At 33.2% G+C, this 25665-nt stretch overlaps 1 protein-coding gene across 4 annotated transcripts; it reads left to right on the top strand.

The window, feature by feature from the left end:
* Positions 1-1152: 1152 nt before the first annotated feature.
* LOC148623080 (uncharacterized) lies at positions 1153-25209 on the top strand. 4 transcript variants are annotated; one of them, XM_088573593.1, is made up of 4 exons: positions 7399-8074; positions 9571-9692; positions 11226-11367; positions 23943-25209. In XM_088573593.1, the coding sequence occupies exon 4, from the start codon at positions 24084-24086 to the stop codon at positions 24783-24785; it is 702 nt and encodes a 233-aa protein (XP_088429719.1). In that variant the 5' UTR covers positions 7399-8074; positions 9571-9692; positions 11226-11367; positions 23943-24083; the 3' UTR covers positions 24786-25209. The 4 variants fall into 4 exon arrangements, with proteins under 4 accessions (XP_088429720.1, XP_088429721.1, XP_088429719.1 ...); XM_088573594.1 differs by lacking the exons at positions 9571-9692; positions 11226-11367 and adding an exon at positions 1153-1408 and having other exon boundaries at positions 8036-8074; XM_088573595.1 differs by lacking the exons at positions 7399-8074; positions 9571-9692; positions 11226-11367 and adding an exon at positions 1153-1408.
* Positions 25210-25665: the final 456 nt, after the last annotated feature.

Genomic DNA, 25665 nt, shown 5'->3' with positions numbered 1-25665 from the left:
TGTTGTGTATGTCAGTTTTCCATGTCTGGTCTTTGTCCCTGGATTATATTCTTTTGATTACCGCTATAACCCTGGTTCCCTTGATTACTCTTAGAGTAATAACGATGCCTTTAAGTCGAGATTTCAATTAAGCATGGAGAAAAGTAGTATAAAGAACTGTAAAATCTGAGGTCTTGATTTCATTAGATTACGATAAGAACTAAGCGTTGAAAGTTCCCAGAAGATCTTTATAAAAAATTCAGGACGGTCTAAAATAGTACATGAACTGACAAAACTAAGGATGAAACGGTGTAAGTTTGTGATATTTACACATGAGTCAAAATAGGTACAACAGAAGTCACTACGACCGATGTAGTAAAACAAACACATCTGTAATTATTGGTTCGTATTCTTAAATATCCTGTAGACTTATCCTCTATCTTTATAAACACGAGTGTTTCTCCCGCCTAGCTTCTATACATATATCTAAAGCTATTTAAGAAGATACCTATATAATAGCAATTTAAATATCCTATAAAAATATCTTGATTTCATGAACAAGTCATAAAAGCCTTTTGTGTACTTATGATATGTATATGGGAAAAGTAAAAATCATGGTTTCACAGTAAACTTTTTTTTACAACATTTACAAAAAGTAGAATAGACAGAATTTTAACAAAAAAATATTGAACATTGCCATTACAGGACACAGAAAGTAACAAATTATATATAAAAATAAGGAAGCAGATTCCAATGAGTTTACTGAATTAATGTGTTCCGCCGGTCCTCTGCAACTAAAACAAGATATGAGTTTACCTTCCTATGCAAAATAGGTAAAAAGTGTCATGTTAAAAAACACCAACACAATCTTTTATAAAAATGTTACCGAGATCATAAAAATGTATAAATGATAGAATAAGGCATGAATCAAAAGCTTTTAAGTAAATGTTGGTTTTACGTATTGCAAGTGAATAACTATGATGGAATTTTATATAATCAAGTCGTCAGTTCTTTCCTTTTTTAACGTTATAAACGTATAGTTTAATATACGAAGCAAAGCATTTATGTCTTTTATCTCAAGCCATTTCGAATGAGGTCGAAACATATACGAATCTTAAATGTTCAGTAATTATTACGTCATCTACTTAACAGATATATGAATACTGCAAGAACGTATTTATTGATTATGGAAAGTCGCTCTAAACAACCATTTAAGGAGCATTTTATATCAATTGTGTGTTTCATGTCAACTTAACAAAGCATGATGTCTAAAATACAATAGTTAGCAAAGCCTTCAGTATTATATTGATTCAACAACGACCATTCCAATTAAGCAGTTTGATTCATCTGGAACAGGAGTCTGTAAGGAATTTATCTTTAGTGCATTCAAGTAAAGAAACAGATGTTATTCATTTCCGACTGTACAACTGTAAGTATCGTTCTGTAGTATGACTGTAAGTATTGTTCTGTAGTATGACTGTAAGTAATGGTCTACTGTAGTATGACTGTAAGTAATGGTCTGTAGTATATCCAATCTTTTCATAAATGGTAAAACAACTTATTATATAGATAGCAGTGATTTACAGAATTTTCCAGTGTAAAAAAAAAAATATATATATATATATTCCACACTGTTAAATAAAGTCCGTAATTTCACCCTGGGACTTTCTCCCGCCAAAACATTAGAACACGAAAATCAATCCGCCGTTCATAAATTTAGAAATTCATGTTGATATAAGAGCAACAAATAATGCAGGAATTCTATATAATAAATTGGATAATCAATTGGTAATCGTAAATAAACAAAATATGATCACTCGTGCCAAGAACGCAGCACAATTTAACTCGTGCGCGGAACAAGTTCCGCACAGCCGTTTATTCTAGGTGTTCTTCGGTATTCGTGACACATTTTGTTTATTCACTCCTTCCAATTTTATATCCTACTTGTATCATTTGTTTTCAATATATATCATGTTTATTAATGTGTGATTTATTACTATTATTGCATACAAGATAGACTTCATCAAAAACTTACTGCAAGTTGGCGAAATCAATCAATTTCAGCCTCCGTTATAAAGAGGATGATATATTATTAACAATTCCTTGTTTTGATAACAGTCTTTATCCCATCTACAAAGAAGACCTTGAAAATAAAGGTATAACAGCCACGCTATAGACAGTTTCTAATCGTGACCTGTAGCAGAGGGAGTTAACGTCTCTAAACTTATACTTATTTAAAATAATATGACAATGACTCCGATTTAAATAAGTCACAACGATTAATGCAAATGTTATTTGGACAAGGATATACTGTTAGTGTATACAGGTCGTCACTCCAGTTTCCAGGTCATGAGGATATTGCATGTCTGCTTCAAATATGAAAAATTAACTTCCTCTGTCATCGGACCTTAAACGAGCAGTATGCCTAGTAGCCTGGGAATTAGAAGCAGGAATTGTTCCCCTTCCACTTTGCCCTTCTGCTTTAGTGGGGTCCATGCTGGCCGATCTTCTGTGTTTTTTCATACATTCTTGCCTGTAGGTCGATTTTTAATGAGCAGCTCGGTGGGTGTTTATAGAAAAGCAGAGGACGCTTACCCTGATCCATGCTCCCAGTTGTTAGTAGAGTTCGAGTTGCTCATTTACTTTGGTTACTTTGTATGTATTATTTGTTTTTTTTATGTTTTTTCTTTTGTATGTTTGTTTTCCATGTCTGGTCTTTGTCCCTAGATAACATTCTCATGTATTTCGCTTAAATCTTGGTTCCCTTGACTACTTTCTCTAGCAATTTTTGTACAATAAATTTCTTATTAACATCCGAGTAACCTAAAATTTTACATTTGTAACCAATAGCAAGAAAATATGATATAGCCGTGTTGGCCAACAGGCCTTTCAATGACAGGTACGCAAGTACTGAACAACGGCGCCAAGGGGCGGTGGCCAGGATATGCTTATTTCGTGAAGGGTTCGAAATTGGTAGAACGAAGATAGGCCTGTCTCATATGATTTAAGCGTGTAACTTGCATACGTCGGTTAGCTTCAAGCGTCAAATCAATTCGCGAAAATCATCCGGGATTTCCTCTGGTGTTTTGCATTCGGTGCTCATCTTTTGTACCTGTCCAATTCCTGTCGAGGGTCACTTATTGAATTAAGTTTTCTTTTTATATGCTCCGCTCGAAATAAAATGCTGTTTTTTTTTAAAATACAAAGTACAAAAGATCTCATCAAAGCTATTACCCGGTTTTACGTCTATGTTTGTGAATTTAAGATGCCGACAAGCGCCATATTATCTTTAAAAAAATTGTTCTTTTTGTTCTGCAATGGAATACCCCAAATTCAAGCAATGTTACATCCTTCAAAATATCTGTAAGATTGAGGCCATGAAATGTACGTCCATTCTCCTGACAAGTAAGCCTCGTACCCAACTGATCCGCTGCTATCAGAAAATAAATTGAGAACATCGTTGTTCAACCATTCCGCCTCTGGAAAATATGTTTTGCCGTTGTAAGAGTGCAAAAATTTTAACCAAACTTCCATGTCAGCTTTAACTTCTTTACTTATTCAGAAAAAATGATTAAACGAAGTGCCCTGCACCTGTTTGAGTGTGCTTCTCCGACAAATATAAAATCATCTTTATAATGGTCCAGAGTAATTAAACCGGACTTTTTTTCTTTTTCTTTACAAGCCAATGTAAAAAGTGGCAAATTTATCAAAATAATTGCAGAACACAGCACACCCATTTATAAGCATTTGTCAATAAATATATTTTTTTCATTAATTTAAAATCCGAGAAGGTCAAAATCTCCTGGATAGACCATAAGAAGATGAATTGCGTTTTTCATATCGACAACGGCCAGTTCTGCATGTCGCCCTAGGGACCCTATCATTTCAATAACTTTGTCAAACGACGCGTATTGTACCGTGCGAAATATTTCGTCAATAAAGTAATTGAGTCCTTGCGATTCTGGGTACGAGAGATCAGTTATTAAACGCCCAGATACCCCGTCCGACTTGGGTACAATACCGACAATGGATATCTGCAAATTACTCATTGACATCGTGTCGAAAGGACCTGCTATTTTTCCCAAGTTTATTTCCTTTGAACTTTTTCTTTTAGCTCCTTTTTATATTGAATAACATATATCAGATTCGGACAATCTCTATGTCGCCTTGGAGAAGTGTAGTTCAGACGGAATCCAAATGAAAAACCCTGTATTAATTCTGTTGCGACCTTTTTAGGTGGAGATAATTTCTAATAATGGACAAGCAGTTCAATTTTGATTGGGGAATCTCCTAGGTACTATATATCTTACAAATTAGTTTGTAATCTTCCAGTAAAGTTTGGTCTGATTTGCCTTTAGGAAGTGCTTTGTAATCTTGCATTTGATTTTGTTATGAAAAGGACCATTGTCATTAACCATACGCATGAACCATAATTCCTGATCAACAGAGTCCCAAGATTTGTTGGGGTCTGCTGCAACTTTGAGTCAAAACTGTTCAGCATATACTTTCCAACGCTAATGCGTGTTGCCTTCTAGTCGTACCGTGCTCAGACAATTTAACAGCTCCTGACATTTAGTAGGGTGAGCTGAGAGCTAAATACTCAAATAAATGACGAATGCATCTGTCCACTTTTCAATGGTGTTATTGATATATTTAGATTTTTCCTTTGTTGCTTTAATGTCATCTATAATAATTAAATGTTTTTCATCTCTTTGTACACTTTTGTTTTCTAGGAGATTTGCAAGCCAAAGATAACCTCCATTTTTCGTTTTGGTTTTATTTGTCTAAAAAAATAGAGACAAGCGATAAGACACAAGCAGTGCAGATTAATTACACCGACAATAGCGAATTTTTTAAATTGTATTTAAGTATTTTTTTTTTGAGAATGTATTTACAACAAAAATAAATTAAAAAAAAATAAATAAAAATAAAGGGCTTAACTAAGGTGCAAATGAAGAGCAAATATCTTCCCTTTTCAGAAAATACAACTTGCATTAAAAAATGCTCATTTTCGGAAAAGAAAACTATGATGAATAAGATCGAAAAAGATACTTTTGTTTATGTTACGTTTCAATTGAATCACATTGTAAAAAGCAAATATCTGCTGCTTTGTAAATTTTTGCGTTTGATAAATCTGAAAAATTCTCTCTTTTTGTCAAGCGTCGAAATATAGGTTATATATTAATTAAAAAATACTTAATTCCTGATAGTTTCAATCTGTTTCTGGTAACATCCTTCAGCACAAGATGTATTAAATATAAACGAGAAAAGGAATAATTATGATTATTGTTTTTATCTGGACGTTGTTTTCAATTAGAACGACGAATGGAATAACTATTAGGACTAGATAAAGAACACAGAGAAAACACAAAGACTAAAAGAATCAATGAGCAACAAAGTCTCCACTTAAACTGGGTGTATGGACTCGGTGCGCCTGTTGTGTTAGCGTTCTTTGCCTTTGAAACATCAACCTATGTAGTTGCTCATATGATGAATTCGGGTTTAAATAACAGAAGAGTAATCAAGGGAACCAAGGTTATAGCGGTAATCAACAGAATGTAATCCAGGAACAAAGACCAGACATACACAACAAAGAACATAAAGTAACTAAAATCATACATACAAAGTAACAAAAGTAAATGAGCAACTCGGACTCCACTAAAAACTGGGAGCATGGACCAGGTGCACCGGTAGGGTAAGCGTCCTCTGCTTTTCTAGAAACACCCGCCGAGTTGCTCATAAAAAGTCAAGTCCGGGGTAGACAAACGAGGAAGGGAAAACTATGACCCGTTGAATAAATCAGTTTTCAAGGTGCTGATGGATACACCATAACGATCCACGAGTTCATGATAACGACCATAAAACTTCTGTAGTGATGACTTCAATCTTGTAGCAACATAACCCTGTTCCAGAAGCCTATTTGTTAGAGTTCTAGCGCGATACAAAAAGTCTGCGTAGTTTCGGCAAGCTCTGGCATAACGTATGAGTTGTGATATTAACACTCCATACGCAGGAGCCGAAGGGATGTTGCCACAGATGAAAGGAAAGTTGACAATTCTGAATGAAAAGTCATCACGTTTGTCGTAAAGTTTGGTCAATAGTTTTCCTTTACCATCGATTTCTAAGTGTAGGTCAAGATATGAGGCTAACTTCACCGTGTCTGTAGTATCTTCTATCTCAAGTTCTTTTGGGTAGATGCGATGTATCAAATCCCCGAAGATAATACGTCATCTATATAGCGGAAACTGAGATTGAAGGATCTAGCCAAACGATATTCTTTCTTTCTGATCAGATCAGCTATGAAGTCAGCCTCATAAGAGTGAAGGAATAGGTCAGCAAGTAAAGGAGCACAATTTGTTCCCATTGGAATGCCGACTGTTTGTTGAAAAACACGTCCACCACACTGGACTAATATGTTGTCAATTAAAAATTCCAGCATTTTGTAAACATCTTCCTCTGTATATTTGCAAGATGATTTGGAATTATTTCTTACAAAGTATGAGGAATCTCTGCCAAGAACTATATATTTGTATCTAGGTGTACCATCTTTTTTGGAAAAACAACGATGTATAATGTTTTTAAGTCGGGATTTTAACTGAGTATGGGAAATAGAAGTATACAGTGTTGAAACAAGTGTCTTGAACTGATTGTCTCCAAAAGATCTTTCGAATTTTTCAGGATCCACATTGAATTAATACCACTACGGTAGTAACAAATGTTGTGGTAGGACTGTAGACCCTCTCTGACAGTTGTGAGTATAGAAGTTAAAAGTTTTGAAAGAGGTTTGGTGGTACATTTTGCAGATCCAGCTATGAAACGTTGTTTGTATGGATTCTTGTGAAGTTTAGGAATCCAGTACATAGACGGTAAATCACAATCATCGTCCTTGGTAGAGAGACCAACAGAGGATATCATAGATTTATGATTTTCCACAATCTCTTCTTTGGAGAGAGTGGTAGCAGTGTAGACCTTATCACTGCTATTACTTTCTACGTCTATCTCTGATAATAAACATTGGATATAAAACGTTTTGCAGACAAAACAATGTTGTTTTGGGCTTTGTCTGCTGGTACGACAACATGTTTGTCATGTATAGTAGAAAATGTTTTTGCTACATCGGGGTCTTTGAAAACTGGTGTAGACTTGGCACTCCTTGACATACTTAAAACTTTCATTCGTTTCAAAATTAAAGACCTCACGGCCTTTAACCACTCTGACAGAGTATGAATGTCTTCTTGTTCTCGTTTTATCCATTTTCTTGCATAATCCTCGACGGCATCCATAAGAACTTTAAAGTTATAATTCCAAGAAGAAAAATCAGTTCTCAGGAGGAGGATAAGACCACAAGATACCGATAAACGTTTTATTGTTGTAGATCGCAAAACTTTTTAAATGATGACAACATAACTTAAGTTTATCAGTTTATTCGTAAGAAATGTTGTACAGTACACAAATCCGTGAAGCTTCGATATATTGGAGCTGTGATATAATAATTCCATGCATAAGGACTGACAGAATTTTACCAAAGACAAATGAAAATTAACAAAAATAGTTAAACCATGCCACAGTGAATTGAAAATGTTGTTTTGTTTTTCAAATTTCAATTTGTAAATTAATATGTTTGAATAATTTGATTAACACAAATGTTTGATTTTGAATCATCCCTAAATTCTTATCTCTTATAAACGCTATAACTTCCTGTTGTGTACATTTACCTTCATCTAAGATAAAACAATATCAATTTTCTCCTCAACATGAAAATTACAACCGTCTGTTGTATCAGAAGAATATCCTTTACATATGTAAATTCATGACAAATATCTATTGATTATACCAAGCCCTTCTAATCAACCATGTAAGGACAATTTTATGTGTTGTATACCAACTTAACAAGTCTTTACATCTAAAACACAATACTGTTACTACTATTCGTGCATCTATTAAAGCCAGCATTTATTGATCAAGTGAAATATATATATACAGCTTTTGTGTTCTGTGTTATCAATTGGGAAATATTAAGGATATCTTCAACTTGTCCATTCATTTCTATTGGCAGTTTTATTGTTACATAGTTACGACGATGAAATGCACGTAGGTAAGTCATGAATTTATACTTCCTTATGTTTGAGAGGAAAAAAATACAAATTCTGTCTTATATGAATCATTAAAAGAATATGATCATCTCTACAGCGATAAAACTAAACGAGTGAGGAGCACCAATTGTTTTATCTAACTGTGTTTATGTCAAAAAGGAAAATCAAGAATGTCTCCTCACCTGTCTCGCTCATATATTTCATTTTCTAATCATATACTGGAAAGCATGTAGTGTTTTCTGGCATACTTTATAACTGGTGTTATTCTAAAAATTTATAAAAGTCCTAAATATGTGTTCCTACTTTGCAAGGTCTATATAGATGACGTATTATCTTTAAACAATCCTAATTTCGGGGATTTGATACATCGCATCTACCCAAAAGAACTTGAGATAAAGGATACTACAGACACTGTGAAATAGGAAAACTATTGACTTTACGAAAAACGTGATGACTTTTCATTCAAAATTGTCAGCTTTCCTTTCATATATGGCAACACCCCTTCAGCACCTGCGTATCGAGTGTTCATATCACAACTCATACGTTATGCCAGAGCTTGCCGAAAATATAACAAATAGGCTTCTGGAACAGGGTTGTGTTGCTACCAGATTGAAGTCATTACTACAGAAGTTTTATGGTCGTCATCATGAATTCGTGAGATCGTTATGGTGTATCCATCTGCACCATGAAAACTGATTTATTCAACGGGTCATAGTTTTTCTTTCCTCGTTTGCCTACCCCGAACTTAACTTTTTACGAGCAACTCGGCGGATGTTTCTAGAAAAACAGAGGACGCTTACCCTACCGTTGCACCTGGTCCATGCTCCCAGTTTTTAGTGGAGACCGAGTTGCTTATTTGCTTTTGTTACTTTGTATGTATGATTTTAGTTACTCTATGTTCTTTGTTGTGTATGTCAGTTTTCCATGTCTGGTCTTTGTCCCTGGATTATATTCTTTTGATTACAGCTATAACCTTGGTTCCCCTGATTACTCTTGCATTTATATGTTCCTTTATACTTATATTTGTAACTTATAATTCGATACAGATTCATTTTATTTTGATGTGTTGGTATTTTCTGTATGGTTGTTTTTCCCTCTTTTTATATGAAAGGATTACATAATAGAAGTTTGGGTTGGTTTCATATCGGCCTAAATGGATCAATATTAAACCTAGACGTAATCACTTAATATTGCATTGTTGACTGGGTTAAAGTCAACAAAAATACTTGTGTTACATAATTTTCTTATAAAAATCGTGTCACTTAAAAGGTGTACTATCTTAAAATAATTGAGTCAAAAATATTTTGGAGGGATGTGAGGGGATTCATAGAAATGTAGAATAATAATAAGAAAAAGATTAGGTTAAGTCTGTTCGAAAAAAAGGAATGTAATGCTTTCTTCTATATTGAATGAGTTGATAGTTGATTATTCCCTTTATTCAAAATACTTTACCAAACATGTTTTTCCGAGTAATTATAAAAAATCACACATTCTTAAGTTTTACAGAGCAGTCAGTGTGTATGCAGCTATTGAAAACAGAAAACATTTGGTTTTACCTAATGATCTTATTTAGTTGTACTCTGAGTCTTATACAAAGTTGATATAAAGCCTTATGTAATCGTAAGTAAACAAATTTCATGTATACTTCTATAATCTCAATCAGATAAAGAACATTTATTGATTATTTAGGCTATTCATATGGAGAAGGTGTAGTTTATAAGCACAAAAGTTATGATATCTGAATACGGCCGAATCGTCTATTACGAAATGAGGATATTATATGTATGAATTTTCATATCGAATGGAACGATCGATGAATAATGATAACCAATTGGTATACAAAACTACTTAAAAAATTATGTTGTTAACTATTTAATGTGCATGTTTGAAAAGAACTTACATTTACCCCCCCAATGAAACTTTTGTTAATGACGATACTTTTGTCAGTTCCAGTAGTTGAAGTATACAAATCAAAGCAAATTTTGACGAGAAAATATTATTGTGTCCCCTTGATTGGATAGATATATCACAAGCCGTTTTATTTATTTCAAAATTCATATATCTCATACAATATATCAGATATCTTAATATACCGGTATAAGATTAAGTAATGTATAAAATATTTCAATTAGATATAAGATATCTTGAATACACTTTTAAAAAAAGATATGTCATGTTATATTAGATATCTTAAATCCTATACAAGATATCTGATCTGATATATCATATGAGATAGCTTAACTGTCGAATAAATGTAAAAACGGCTTGCCAAATAGACACACTATATTGATCGACAAAGGGATGGGGCTGCCGTAGAATTTTGTTTTATAATAACCTTATTACACTCACTTGTTATAACATCAATTAATATATAACTTCGATTACCTCTTTTTTTTTTTATAAAAAATAAAACTTGATCATAGTTTATTTAATTTTTGTTTAACGCATTTCTAATGTTTAACAAACCAAGAAACCATTTACCAAAAACGTCATCGTGTAAAAAAAGTTTTCCATTACACCTAATGTAAAGTTTTACACCGCTATTTCAGGTAAAAGAAAAGTCCAAGTAAAAACACACATAAAAAGAATTCATATTTTTTTCTCTTTTGTAGAACTTGACATTTGTTCAATTTAATGTGTGGCATTAGGTCATCACATGTCATCATTTTATAAAATATATCAAAAGCACATGGAGTTTGTTTTTATTTGTATTAAAATTACTTGGTCACTCCTACAAAAGACGTGGACATATTTATTGAAAAAATGGAAAACTTTTTATTCCTAGATGAATTTTCGGTTAAATGTTTCATGATTGCGTATGATATTGACAATTTCTTAAATAATTTTCCTTCAAAAACCTTTTGACTAAAATCTCATATCTAAAGAATTGCTTATCATTTAACTATAGAAATCGAATGGATTATAAGCAACATAAAGCATTGTTTTTTTTTAAATTTATTTTCTTTAAAAAGGGTATGTGAAGACTTCGTATGTTGTTGTGTAAAGCATGTGTTTATTTAATTTGACGACATTCACAAGCTGAGAAGATTATCACATGTACTAACGTGTGAAAGACTTCTGCTAGAACAATGTAGGATTAGAAAGATATGGGAATGTAGAATGTCCATCAGTTTATAAACATCTTTTACACAGGTCGGGAGTTCTACTATATGCGAACATTGCATAGCTGCACATGTAAAGTGGATGACCCGAAATGACCTACCAATGAAGTCAATGAGATACCTCAATACGTCATCGTTGCATGTTTTGTACGTGTTTTGATATACTATTTTAGGTACGTTTTCAATTAATATCTCCGCCTGACAACTTTAATTATTGTCTTTATTTATATAGAATACTATAAGTATTGCATAAAGTAGTATTTCCATGAACTGTTTGACTGTCAGTACATTATTAAGTTAACAAGTCATGGAAGTAAGCGTACGTCTCCGTAGAAAATGCTTTATTAAGTAATTGCTTGAAGATGGGTGACAACAAAATTAGCGAACACTAATCCGATATTCCTAGTGACGATTACAGAGAGATGCAGGAGGTTGGCATCCCACCCTTTTTATTGGACACTTGTCATGTTAGAGTGTAAAATTGACTAAAAAATAGCAAATAATGTCCTAACACCCCTTTTTTCTGAGGAACCCTGGCTAGCACTCCTTCTTTTAAAGTTTCTTGATCTGCTCCTGCCATAATCAAGTCAAGTCCAAAATAAATCTGACAAAATATATATCATCATCGGAGTAGCTGGTTCAGCAATGGTTCTGACTTTGTACAGCCATTTCAAATGAAAAGGTGGGTTAAACCTAGGTTTTACAGCGCGCCAAACCTCCCTTTTCTATTGCGGTGTGAGTACAGTGATGGTGATTAAATAATATTTGCATGTTATAGTGTCATAATCGGTAAAGCAGAGGTCATATTGGTACAAAGAATAATATACAAATAGCAATCTTTACACTGAGTATTTTTCAACCAAGGACTGATATCTGAAAAAATTGGTAAGAGACCTTTCTTTTGAAATGCATGTCCTCATACCCCTGATCCAGGAGTATATTACGCAGATATGTAGGGCGTTCAAGAAAAAAAAGTACTTGATATAGTGTAGCGAATCCATTGTGAAATATAAACACCATATGGAGGTGATGAATGTATATTGCTGCACAGGTAAGAATAAAAATATAATTTGAAAACTAAAATCGTCTCTTTTATCATATATTCTAGTACTGAGATGATCACTGTTGTCGAATTCGAGATGTAGATAAAAAAAAAAAAAGCTGAACATGCTGTTTCTGTAGTCTCCTTTATCTCGAGATTTGGTGGATATATTGAGGGTAATCATTTAACAAAAGAAGGTTTTTTTTTATAGCTAATACATCATCAATATGTCTGTACGTGAAATTTATGGATTTAGCATCTTTATATTTTTATTTATATTTTTATTCTTCACGAGATTCTGAAGAAATTCAGTCTCGTTTGAATACAAAAATAAGTCGGCTAGGAGAGAAGTACAATAAGTGCCCATGGGAATACAACCTTGTTGCTAAAAATAGCTCCTCTAAATAAGACAAATATGATATCAATGACGAAATCAAGCCTGCTTTTCTGTGTAGCACACTTAACGTTTCCGGGATGTTAATAAAATATGTAGATTTGTAACCTAGAACAACACAATTTCTGAAATCAGCAAAAAAAATTAAAAAGTGCTTTTTTAAAATAAAAATTATTTTATCATGTGACACTATTGAGAAGTCAAAAGTTTGAAGAGAACTTATTTAATGAAACGAAAAACTGCGGGATTTTAGGTGTTGAAGTAAATCTTTCAGAATTTTTTATGTATCCACATATGATTACGAGAGTAGGTGGTTTTGCAACTAGATTGCTGTCCATCTTTCACTGCGGACAACAAAATATTTGTATGGTGAATTGACATCTCTTTCGTTGAGCAAGATGAAGATCCGGATATATGTTTTTCTTTGTATTGGTTCTTATGAAGTTTGGGAATCTAATGCAAATAAGGCAAGTTCTCACATTCTGTTTCGATGTTAAGAGAAGACATAAAGGACTTATGGTTGTTTAGGATTTCAACTTTGTCAAAAGTATTACGTTCGTATGTAGCATCACCTGAGTTGTTACTATCAAAGCCCATTTCCTTGATAATGCAGTTGAGGTAATGGGCTTTGCAAGCGAATACAATGTTACCGAAGTGCCTAATGAACTTTGAATACGGACTTGGGTCGTTTACTGACACATTTCTTGGTGATTGTCAATACGATTCCGTCCCAATGATCGGATGATACGTATCCAATCTGACAAGGGCTCGATTTGTGTTTCTTGGTGCTTTTCTGTATCCATGATCTGGCTAAATCTTCGACAGCATCCATTATATATTTGAAATTATATTTCCAATTGAGACAATTTCCAATTTGCATTGAAAGTAAAATCCTAATAGTGAGATCAAATTTCCTTTTTTTTTCTTATGTGGCCATGGAATTGATAGAATACTGTCAAAATAATTGAAGCGATTGATCATTTGACGTGTTTTGTTCTTTATTTGGTCTAAGATGCGTGACAAAATGAAGTACCTCAGAATTCTAGTGATCTCGAGATCTCGACCTGTGGCAGAAATTTCAACAATTTAAAAAAATATGTCGCGAAAGCTACTACTTACTAAATATATTGAAAACGAAATCAGAAACTACTCTTAGAAATGAAATTTATGAAAAATTGGCTAGTCAATTTAATTTTTAAAAAAGCTTTGACAACTATTTTATTGACAAAATGTCCTGTTCCCTTTGCAGGTATAAAACATATAAGGCGATTATTTGAATAAACATGAAGCAAATGTGTATTGATTATATAATGTTGTAAAACCATATAAGGTTATTTATATCGATAGGGCGCTTTATCTTCCGTTATTAGGCCAATATGAGTAAAATACAACATGAAGCCGGACATTTTTATTTATAAATAGCTTTTTATTGATCATACAATCACACTAATTATGATGTTTTTGTCTAATCATGAAATGGATTATAAATCACCCTTTACAAGTGAAGATTGTCAGGGTTCTTTTAATGGACAAATTTGTATTATAAATGCAATTTGTGAAACAGTTTTATTTTGTAGACATTTGATACAGAGGATATTTACTACTATCAATGTTTGGATTAAAGAAGTATAGTCCATTATCTTTGATATTTTGCTCACCACGTCTATCAAATATAAAACATGAAATCTATGAATATTGATGCTGTACGTAAATTAACCAGAATCAATGTCCGAACAATATTCAGATACCAACGTCCAAAACATAAAAAAAACGGTACAAGGGGTAAAGTATAAGGCGATATCGAACTTCTGACATATTCAAATTTCTAAAACATCGGAGTAATATAGATTTCACTGCTATTTAGATACTTGGGTCACTTTCCATGTTTGAAGACAAAGTGAAGTATTGAAAGAAAATGGATTTTATCTAGAACATGCAGACATTCTTTTGATATCAACTAGTTCACGATGGCTCTAGTACAAATCCTGTAGTAATTAGTCGGACCGTGGCTAAGTTTTCGAAATTCAGATTGATAAGAATGTCTAAGCACATACCTATAATAAATTAAAAGTCTAGACTAATCTGAGGAACAATGTCAAAATTTTAAGTGGTAAAGTGAATAACATTCTGTATTATACTATGATAGGATTATTAGTAGTCTAACTTTAGGCAATATCATGATATACGCTTATCATTCAATAACTTTAATTGATAGTTTAATTTGACAAATTAGATTTTCTGTGTGGACTATTGGGAGTCAGAAGAAAACATCATTTTTTCGAAACAAGTTTATTACTGAATTCCTATTCATATGAATATAATGAAGCAAAGTTGGCAAGCATTAATTAAAAATTTTCAAAATTATTTTTAAAAGCTTCTTAAAAGATTAGCACACAAGGAATTGGAAGTAGCAAATTTGTGTTTCAAAAATAAAAACAGAAAAAATACATATCATTTATCGATTGTCAGCAATTTCACGATTATTAAAACAAATAGGTTCATAAATTGAATCGATGAATGTCCCTTGCCAAAAATGGTTTCTTCGTCTGTAGTTTTGCCAAGGTATTTAGAAAGATGTCGTTTGCAGTTAAGATCATCCATGTACAGAAAAACGGGTATTTCCAAAAAGAATGTCAGTCTAAAACACAGAGCAGAGAGTGGCAGTACTATGACAAAATAAAACTGGATAAAGTGCTGGATAGTGTAAGTGTAGTTGATGTACATGTTATACGCCAGGTTTAAGTCAGATTGAGGTCTGACTTTAAACCTTGACACTGCAGACAGTCCTTTCCAAACAGCAATAATTTTGCAATGTTTCAAAAAGGATAATGATTTTAGGCGACGCAAACGAAGTTCGTTTTTATTACTCATAATTGTCCAACTTTAAAGCAATCTGTCGGCAGTGGTTACTGAGAGGAATCGATTGTCTGCCACTGTATGGAGCTTGAATCATTGAAGATCTATTCAAATCCACACACAAATAGAAATATGCTAGGAAGAAACGTTTGCGTTTAGATGCCATTAATTATACATTTCTTTTTTTCAAATTAATCTGTGAATACTACATGTTTTATCCCTGGGGAAATAAAAATATATATTGCTGAAATTGATATTAAAATAATGTTGGCGAAGACATGAAATAATTTTCTTCGTATATAATAATGTAAGTTATAAAATGGGAATGTTTGCTGATTAAATGTTTCCATCTTTTACCATGCAATTCGTCTTCCTTTGAATTTTCTTGAGACAGTGTAATGAAAACATGACATCATTTCGTCTCATTATTATGCGGATTCTTCATTGCTATGTGTATTTTATTGATAATATGCCACTATGTCACTGATGTCTCGGCCAATGGAAATATGCGAAACTTTCTGTAAGAACAGTTACCGTCCGCGATAAAAATTCAAACAGTAACTTCCTACCTGCATACGTCATTTCCGAAATACGTCACTTCCGATAGAACTTGTTTTAAGCGATTCATATTTCAGGACATCTACATATATTTGTCCTCGCAGATGCTCCATCCATATTATTAGCTCACCTGGCCGAAGGCCATGTGAGCTATTGCCATCATTTGGTGTCCGTCGTCGTCGTCGTCGTCGTCGTTAACAATTTTACAAAAGTCTTCTCCTCTAACACTACTTGACCAATTGGAACCAAACTTAGTATGAATATTTCTTGGGATATTTTGCATAGAACTCATGTGAGGATTTTTGATCCGTCGAAAAACATCGCCATTATTACTAAAAATGAATATAGGGGGTCAGTCAATTGTTTTTCACACATGTCTCCAAAACCATTAGGTTTAGCCAAATTCTTTCAGTAGCTGAAATGATCCTTATTATTAGAAATATAAAAGTCTTCATGGATAAAAGTTGTAAGACGACTCTTTGTAAGAGTTATTACCCTGGAAAGGGCAAAAATGACGGGTTTTTTTTTACATACATTGAAATATCTTGAAAACTATGATACTATGAAAAAAAAACAGAAAACTGATTTGTTCAATTTGTCATAGTTTTCCTTTCCTCTTTCGTTTACCCCGGACATGACTTTTTGTGAACAACTCGGCGGGTGTTTCTAGGAAAGGCAAAAGTCAACCAGGTGAGCGATTCAGACTCCTGGGAGCCTCTTGTTATTTTGTCACGTTTTATCTCAACAAAATAGATTCAAAGTTAAATAGAATGCATTTTGAACAATAAGCTACTATCCTTCTACAACAATTATTTTTACATGCAAATTAGCTTAGAATAAATACAGATTTAAGCCTTTCAAATTAGTATGCTCGCCTTTATCATATTTTTTTCTTTTTGTTTTGGTCATATTTGACTATCGTGTGCGACCAGTCTTTTACGCAAAGTGCTGTACTTCTGATGAATAATAATATAGTAAAATTGGTATTACATGGTTGGTGTTTTTTTTTTTTTTTTTTTTTTTTGCTTTGTTTTAATGGTCTAGCTTATATAAAATATTTTATATTTTAAATCTTAAAACGACGAAAATATTGTTAACTTTATGTTATACACATGAAGATTTGAAGTCAATTTCAAAGTTCAAAGTACTTTTAGTAAAAAAAAACAAACTGTGTCATTTCTGGGAAATAGCTGTTTAACTACAAAACTATAGGTCATCGACATTTAGAATAGCTCAATAATAATTAAAATTAAAATATTTGATTGGAAGAAAGTTACAAAATCTAAAAGAAACATAATAAAAACACATAGAATGTTGCTTTTTGCGTTTTTGGTGAATAATTTCTGGAAATCTCTTGCGAATTTCCTTGGTAGAATATAAACCTGATGATTATGCCGTTATTCAATTAAACTATGATTTACTGACGATGGGAAATTGGCAGCTGAAATTGTTTTGTCTGCTGTACAATATTACTTCAGTTTATTTTATCAGAATTATGAGTCAGCTTGATTCTTTAAGGTTTTGAATTCCCTTGAAGTGCACATCAAATATTGCCAATTTCATTTATACAAGTACAAACAGAATTAATTATTGCCTGTTTTATGCAACATCGAAGAAAAAATCTCGTTGAAATGTGCAATATTGTGGGAGCCTGTCAATCTAAATTAATCGTCTGACCTACAAAAATAAAAACTTTACCACTTTAAAAAAAAATTAACAATAAAGACATGAGATGTGGTACGATTGCCAGTCATCTACCAAAACCCAAGCAAGGAACAATTAAACTTCTACAGGTTACCATACAGTGAAGGACATTATATCGGTAAAGTTAAACGCGTGGAATGTTGTGCAGTTTGTGAAATTAAAAAAACTTTCCAAGAATCCATACAAACAATGCTTCAAAACTAGATCTTCAAAATGTACCACCAAACCTCTTTCGAAACTATTAGCTTCCATTCTTACAGCTATCAAAGAGGGTCACCAGTCTTACCACGGCACGTGTTACTCTCGTAGTGGCATCAATTAAATGTGGATCCTGAAAAGAAAAAGACAATTCTGGAAATTCTCAATGCTATATTATTATCGGAATATAATACATCAAGACCTATGATTTTTTTTCATTTTTTGATACAATTAATCCACGTGCTTTGTGAAAATCCGACTCAAAAGCATTATACATTGTTGTTACTCTAAGAAAGATTGAACACCTAGATACAAATACGTAGTACTTGGCAGAGGTTCTACATACTCTGTTAAAACGATTCCAAATCATTTTCTAAACATTCGAAGATGTTCTAACACACAATAATAAGATTTACATTATAATGTTCAATTTCAGTTTTTGCTGTAATAATGGTACTCCAAAATAAAAGCTAGAAAGTACAAATCGTACACAAAACAACTGAAAAAGTACACACAGAAGTTCTAAAATGACAAGCCCATGGTACACTTGGAATCGTGAGCAGACGTCTTGTAAGAGATATGTCTTGCTACTCTTCTAATTTTAAGTTTGGTGAAAGAGGTAGACTGGTACCGCAGATGGAGGAAACGAACACTCTATATCGGTTAATCAGGTCAGATGACGATAATAGAACTTTGAAATATTGACAAAACATCAGGAGTATAACTTAAAAAGACACCTAGACTGCATTCCTTGTACTGTACATTATGAACTTTTCAATTCTAGATTTTTGTTTTGTGTTAGTATTTTTTTAAATAAAAATTACTAAGCCCTATCTGCACGATATGGGTAATGGTAGCAATTTTGGAAAAGAAATTATATCAACAGGAATAGTTGTAATGTTTCTAATGGACAATAGAATGTGTATGTTTTAAATCACTGGTCTTTGTCCCTGGATAACATTCTTTTGATTTCCGCTAGAATTTTGGTTCCCTTGATTAGCCATTCTACATACGAATAGACAGATGATCATTTGATATCAATATCCATTTAAATCCTTCCAATTTACCACTTGGCCATTAATGAAACACATTGATGCTATCCGATACTTGAATAAAAAGAAATGTTCTGTAGTTGACAGTGCTTTTATCGAAGTTATGTCTTTTTTTTATTTAAAGCTTCGTTATATATACCGATACAATAACGATATTAAGACCTGCCAGAGAATGATGCTGTAAAATGGAGTCATTCTACAACTTCCATTTTCAGTTGTTTTTCAATAGCACTTACATGATATGCAGTATATTATTTCAATGAAGCAACTAGCACGGTAAAACACAAAATTTCATCACTTACATGATCATGTAGTATATTATTTTAATGAAGCGACTGGTACAATGAAACACAAAATGCCATGGCTTTTGGAATGGAGTATGATTGACACTACAAAAACGAAGGCCCGACAACAAAAGTAATAAAATCCCCGATAACAGAACGACGATTATATTATTTTTGTTGGTGGGGTCTTTCAGAGATTACTTGAAAGTGTGTATACACTAATTGAAGATCTGTTGATGATCTCTGTACGTATTTACTATTTTATAAAGGTTAAAACAATGGTGCATTTGTTGCTTCTGGCACAATAAAACACAAAACTTCATGGCCTTCGATATAGAGTCAACTGGCACTATATAAAACACCAGACTTTGTGGCCTTCGATATACAGTACGGCTGAAATTATTTATTTAGTGGGTGTTGGTCCTTATGAAAATGTCTACAATACAAGGTAAGGAGATATTGCAAAATTGAAGTATCATAACAGAAAATGTCGCGGTCAAGACATCCACGGAACATGTTTCATTTGTTCAGAAATACAATTAATGTAAACGCGTGAAATCACACCTGACCTTAAAAATCCATTGTTAAATTAAAAAAGCATGTGTAATATAGTTATGTATCCTAAATTAACGGTTATTGTTTAAATACTGGAGAAGTTTGTCCTCAGTATTGTTTAATTATTACACAAGCTTGTTTGTATTACCAAAATATACAAATATATATACCCCGCAATAAATAAGTCGTGGTGTATTAGCTAGAGAAACAGATTCTTCATTTGCGAACAATAAATTATCGTTTTTCTGCACTCAATGAGAATGTGGCACTACTACACTTCTAGGAAAGAGTGATGCTTTATTGTATTTTTGGCTCAATCATTTGTTTTATTAATAAAGCCGCAGGCATGTTTTATGCTCCTTTCAACGATTAAGTATATTACATAACTCTAAACTAAATATTTCAGGTAATTCTTTGAAAAGAAAATAGTTTTAGTTCGGTTAATGTTTTCTTGTTTTGTCATGAAGGCTTATGTACAGTAAGTCATGCCAAGGATATGTGCACATCATAATTATAGCAGTTTGGACTCAAATATCCATCAATGATCAATGACGCATTGCAATCCAATATTAGTTCTAAGTTGTACATGTAATTGTTCTTAAAAAAAACATGTTTTTGAAGTGCAGTAACACAAACTAGGAATCATTTTGCAAGGCCTAAATTTCTAACTTAGAAATATATGTATTATTTTCGGTACTTCATGTTCTTTGATGTGTATGTCTGTTTTCCATATCTGGTCTTTGTTCCTGGATTACATTCTTTTGATTACCACTAGAACCTTGGTTCCCTTGATTATTCGTTTACGTATGTTGAATCCACATCTTCAATTGCTTATGCCAGCAAAGTTCAAAATATGATGGCATTGTCATTATTGTCCATAACGTATGCTGTGAATTATATGTTTGTTTGACGTAGAGTATATATATTTACACATTTGATCAAAGTAACAAGATTTGCATTATTTACTTCCCTCATTATATTAATATTCAATAACATAATCATCGTCATTGTAATATCAGATTACCATAAAAACTGACGATGTCAATACATTTACATTAGAATAATTGATCACTGCATGGTACTCTTGTAGAAGGTTGGTGACTGAGAAATACATTCAGATGTCGTGAACTCTTAGTAGTCATTTTGAAATACTGTTCATCATTTTAAGAGGTAGGTTTTTTTTTTATTATTTAATAGCTTGAACCTATTTTAAACGTTTATAAATGAAGGGATAGGCAACAAGTAAGATCATTTCTCCACAATACAATGGTCGATGATGGTGATACAAATATAATTATATGACACACAAAGATCAACGTACAAATATGTGTCACACATACATATGTTGTTTCTACCAAAATATAATGTATACATTCTAAAAATTAAGACGAACAAAGGAAGAAATAAGATGGTCTCCTCGAAGACAAGTGCACACTATATAAGCTGACAACAATTTTTTAATCTTGCGATTTACTAGTTAACAATCATGCAAATTACTGGTAAACTAAATACGCAATATTGCGTACTTGTCAGGAAACTGTACATATCAGACTTGCCACGTTGAGTTTGCTGTATCCCTTTTCTTTATCTTCCAAATACACCGAGGAAAATGTTTTCCATGTCTGGTCTTTGTCCATGGATTACATTCTTTTGATTACCGCTATAACCTTGGTTCCCTTGATTACTCTTTCAAAATGCTCGAATTTTTTATCCACAAAACCTTTGTACAGTGTGGGGGACGCATTTTTCAACAAACGGTCGGCATTCCAATGGGAACAAATTGTGCTCCTCTAATTGCTTAACTGTTCCTGCACGCTTATGATGCTGACTGAATAGCTGATCTGATCCACAAGAAGGAACATCGTATAGCTACATCCTTTAATCTCAGTTTTCGCTATATTGATGGCGTATCATCGTTAACAATCCTATTTTCGGGGATTTGATGCATCGCATCTACCCATAAGAACTTGAGATAAAGGATACTACAGACACTCTGAAGTAAGTCTCTTATCTTGACCTACACTTAGAGATCGATGGTAAAGGAAAACTATTGAACAAACTATTTGACAAACGCGATGACTTTTCATTCCGTATTGTCAGCTTTCCTTTCATCTGTAGCAACATCCCTTCATCACCTGCGTGTGAATTTTTCAAATCACAACTCATACGTTATGTCAGAGCTTGTTAGACTTTTTACAATTAGGCTTCTGGAACAAAGTGATGTTACAAGATTGAAGTCATCATTACAGAAATAAGTCCGAATTGCCCATTTACTTTTGTTACTTTGTGTGTATTGTTTTGGTTATTTTATGTTCTTTGTTATAGATGTCCATTTCCATGTATGGTCTTTTTTCTCCCTGTATTGCATTCTTTTGATTTCACCTAAAATCTTGAGATATTAATTGATTAAATACTTTATATTTGAATATTTATAAATACCAATCATAAATAACACGTGTTTCAAGGAGTAACCAGCAACAATAGAACCATAACTTAGGAGTTCAAAATAAGAAAGTAGAAAAAGTACTCAAAACAAAAATAATCCAAATAGGAGGCCAAATTCTGCATCGATAATTTCAAAAAAAAAAGAACTTGTCAAATGAGCAACATTGTTGAGTCCCACGTTAATTACAAAGAATAAAGATTCGGTGTTTTAGGGGTAAACTCCGATAAATAATATATATTATACTAGTATATAGTTCGTGGTAAGAAAAGTCTGACTACTGGGTTAATGAATACCTTAGGGCATCTGTGAGCCACCAGCAGTGTCATCGTCGCAGTAGTTTCCAAATTCAAAAATACAAATCATATAAATATTGCAAACTTCGGTACACTAATGAATCAGTAAAAGAGGCTTGATTTTTCCAAATTAAAACAGGCCTGTAAGATTTACTAATAACAATGTATGAATAAATTGGATTAAAGTGACCATAGATAAACAGGACCAATGGGGCAGAAATTGAAATAAACAATTAGAGGGCAAGCTTACTTGCAATATATTAGTCCCTCGATACTCACCCTTTAAGTTGACTAAACCCTTGTATAGACTTATTCGTAAGGGGCATAGTAGTGTCTTTACACAGAAACTAACACATTTTATTTAAAAGCATTATTTGACATGAAATGGGCTGTGTCCTTATTGTATGCATTACGATGTACCGTAGTTCGCGAACCCGCGTGGGAAAAAATGGGATTGATATAGCATACGATGGTGACATAACTGTTTGTAGGTTTAAACTGGTCGGGAGCTGGTATGACAGTTTTCTGCTAGTAGTCCTTTGTTTGTACATTTTGTGTAACTAATAATCAGTTCCTTTATTTCTGTTTTAACAAAGAACCCAGACCTTTTTTAACTAATTTTTAGATGTATTAAATTGTGTCATTTTTTTCCTATGGCCAGATGTAAAAGGGGGAGGTTATGTTCACGCCAAAGTACTTTAAACCCGCCGCATTTTTTGCGCCTGTCCCAAGTCAGAAATTTCTCTGTAAGTCTTATTACGTTTTCACTTTCAGATTTCTTTTATGATGCTGGAATCTACAGGGCAAACTTTTCGCTGTACATGTATATAATGTTGGAGTCCGCTACAGCCTTCCCTTTGGTGTTCCTCGTTGTTCATTAAAGATCCCTGGGTAGCTTTGAGCTGACATTTATATCCCACTGCCAGTGGGGTTGTTGTCTCTTTGACATATTCATTATATCTATTTTCGTTATATTCAAACGGAGTCTGGCAAAGAGTTTATTTCCTCTTCAGTTTACTTTCTCTTCGGCATTTCTGCTTCATCCTAAAGTCTATGCCATGTAATGAATTTATTCTCTTTTACTGAAAAGGAAATAATAGTTTTGTCTGAACGTATTCTATGAATAAAGGATAACAGGGGAAGGTAAACCTATATAAATTCAAATTGTATGTCACAGGTTTATCGATTCCTCTCCAGAGTTTGAATGACTGTCATAAACTAACTGTCCACTAATCGTTGGAAAGGCATGCGTTTGACGCATGTTATATCACATAGGGGTTTGGGTTTGCAGTACATGTATATCACTTGCACTGACTCCGAAAATTTAATCTTGCATTTCTCTTATCTTTTATTCCTCTCTTTGTAGTCGATGAGTCTATAGATTACAGTAAATCCGAATATAACTCCTATTTGATGGAAATGTCAGCAATAGTGTTGAGGGAATACAAGGGAATTAGAAACCACTTCAAGTAGTTACAATTGGTTCAATTTGAGTGTTAGTTTTACAATGAACGTAATCAGTGATAATAGGAACCAATTATTAACTGTGGAAAATTCTGAGGACGAAGATGATTTAATTCATGATGGAAGGAGACGTGGTTCAAACGTTTCATTATCCCGATACAGATCGTGTCCTCAATTGCTTGATGACATAGAAACTCAACAAACCCAGAGTTTTGAACAGACTACAGATGATAGCTGTTCTCAGTTGCGTAAACAGTCGTCACCATTTTCACCTTTGGGGGAAACAAAATTCTTTTCACAAAATGGACAACTTGGTTCAGACACACCTACCCCTCCGTCATCTCCAAAAAGTAGACGGAGTTTGTTATCACTCAAGGAATCTCAATCTACTGGTGCTAACCAATCTCCAACATCAACACCTAGATTACTACGCAGGGGCTACTTACAGCGCTCATCTATTAGCAGGGGGTCTTCTATAGACACTGAAAGTCATAATGGTAGTCGACCAAGTTCTATTCATCTTACGGAAGAGAACATACGTCAACATGACATTACTTCTGATTTGTCACAGATGGTAATTGCTCATCCCGATAAAAAGTTGGAAACTAAATTAAACAAGCATAAACAAATTCATGGGCATTCAGACGATACACAGCTTAAATGTGAACAATGGTTGCAGACGTTACATGTTACAAAGCCAGAGAAAATTAAATCGCGGAGTCATATACAGCTACCACCAATTTAGCATTTATAGATTAGCTTTATGAAGGGTTTATGTTATTTGGTCATACTATTCGGTTTGAAATAAAAGAGCATCAATTGTCATTTGTTAGGGTGTTGAAACAATCAGACTGATTTCCAAACTCAATCAAATGTATCCCTAGTGTACTAGGGAGAGTTCAGCATTATACAGTATTGTCTGGTTACAAATTATCTCTTAGCGGTGTGCCTTTAACTTGTTATTTATGTAAACTATTTATTGATGCTAACTTTCGGCATTGTAAAGACGTCTTCTTAAGGAAAGTATTACCATTTTGTGTTTGCTTTGTTTCATTTATTTTTATTTAATTATTTATTTGTAAATATGGATAATAAGCTTATAACAATGCCATTACTATTAATGTATGATTCCAATGTTCTTAGAAGGCACTGATTAAAAACTATTTTGTATATAAGAGGTTTCCTTGTTCCCTTTATAGTATCCTTTCAAAGTCGTTTATGTCACAGAAGAATCTCTTCACATTGCTTTTCCTTGTTCAAAATGTAATTCTTTTGATTTAATCTATTCAAAGATAATTAGAAACAAATTAAAACAATATTGCTGTATTTCAAATAAAGAATTATAATAAAATTACCGAACTGAAAGGCAAAATCGAGAGGATAAGAAAATAAAGAAACCTAAATGACTATCTACAAGATTGTGACAGTACCGAGAAATCATTACTTTATGATATACATTGACTGTACTGTGAACAGCTCCAACTGGGAAGAAAATTCCTGGCTTGGCCGACCTTCACACATGTTTATATCCGTGGGCAAATGTTTTTTTTTTTATATTTTTGTAAGACTGCAATGTCCCAGGTATGAACAGTGCCCTGACAATACAAACAAGTATAACCAATCTC

Source organism: Perna viridis, chromosome 3 (assembly GCF_037379345.1).
Source record: "Perna viridis isolate PV_CMFRI_1.1 ecotype Kerala chromosome 3, ASM3737934v1, whole genome shotgun sequence".
Classification (NCBI taxonomy): Eukaryota; Metazoa; Mollusca; class Bivalvia; order Mytilida; family Mytilidae; genus Perna; species Perna viridis.
Note: the sequence above shows the minus strand (reverse complement) of the source record. Positions and strands in the feature narration are given on the sequence as shown.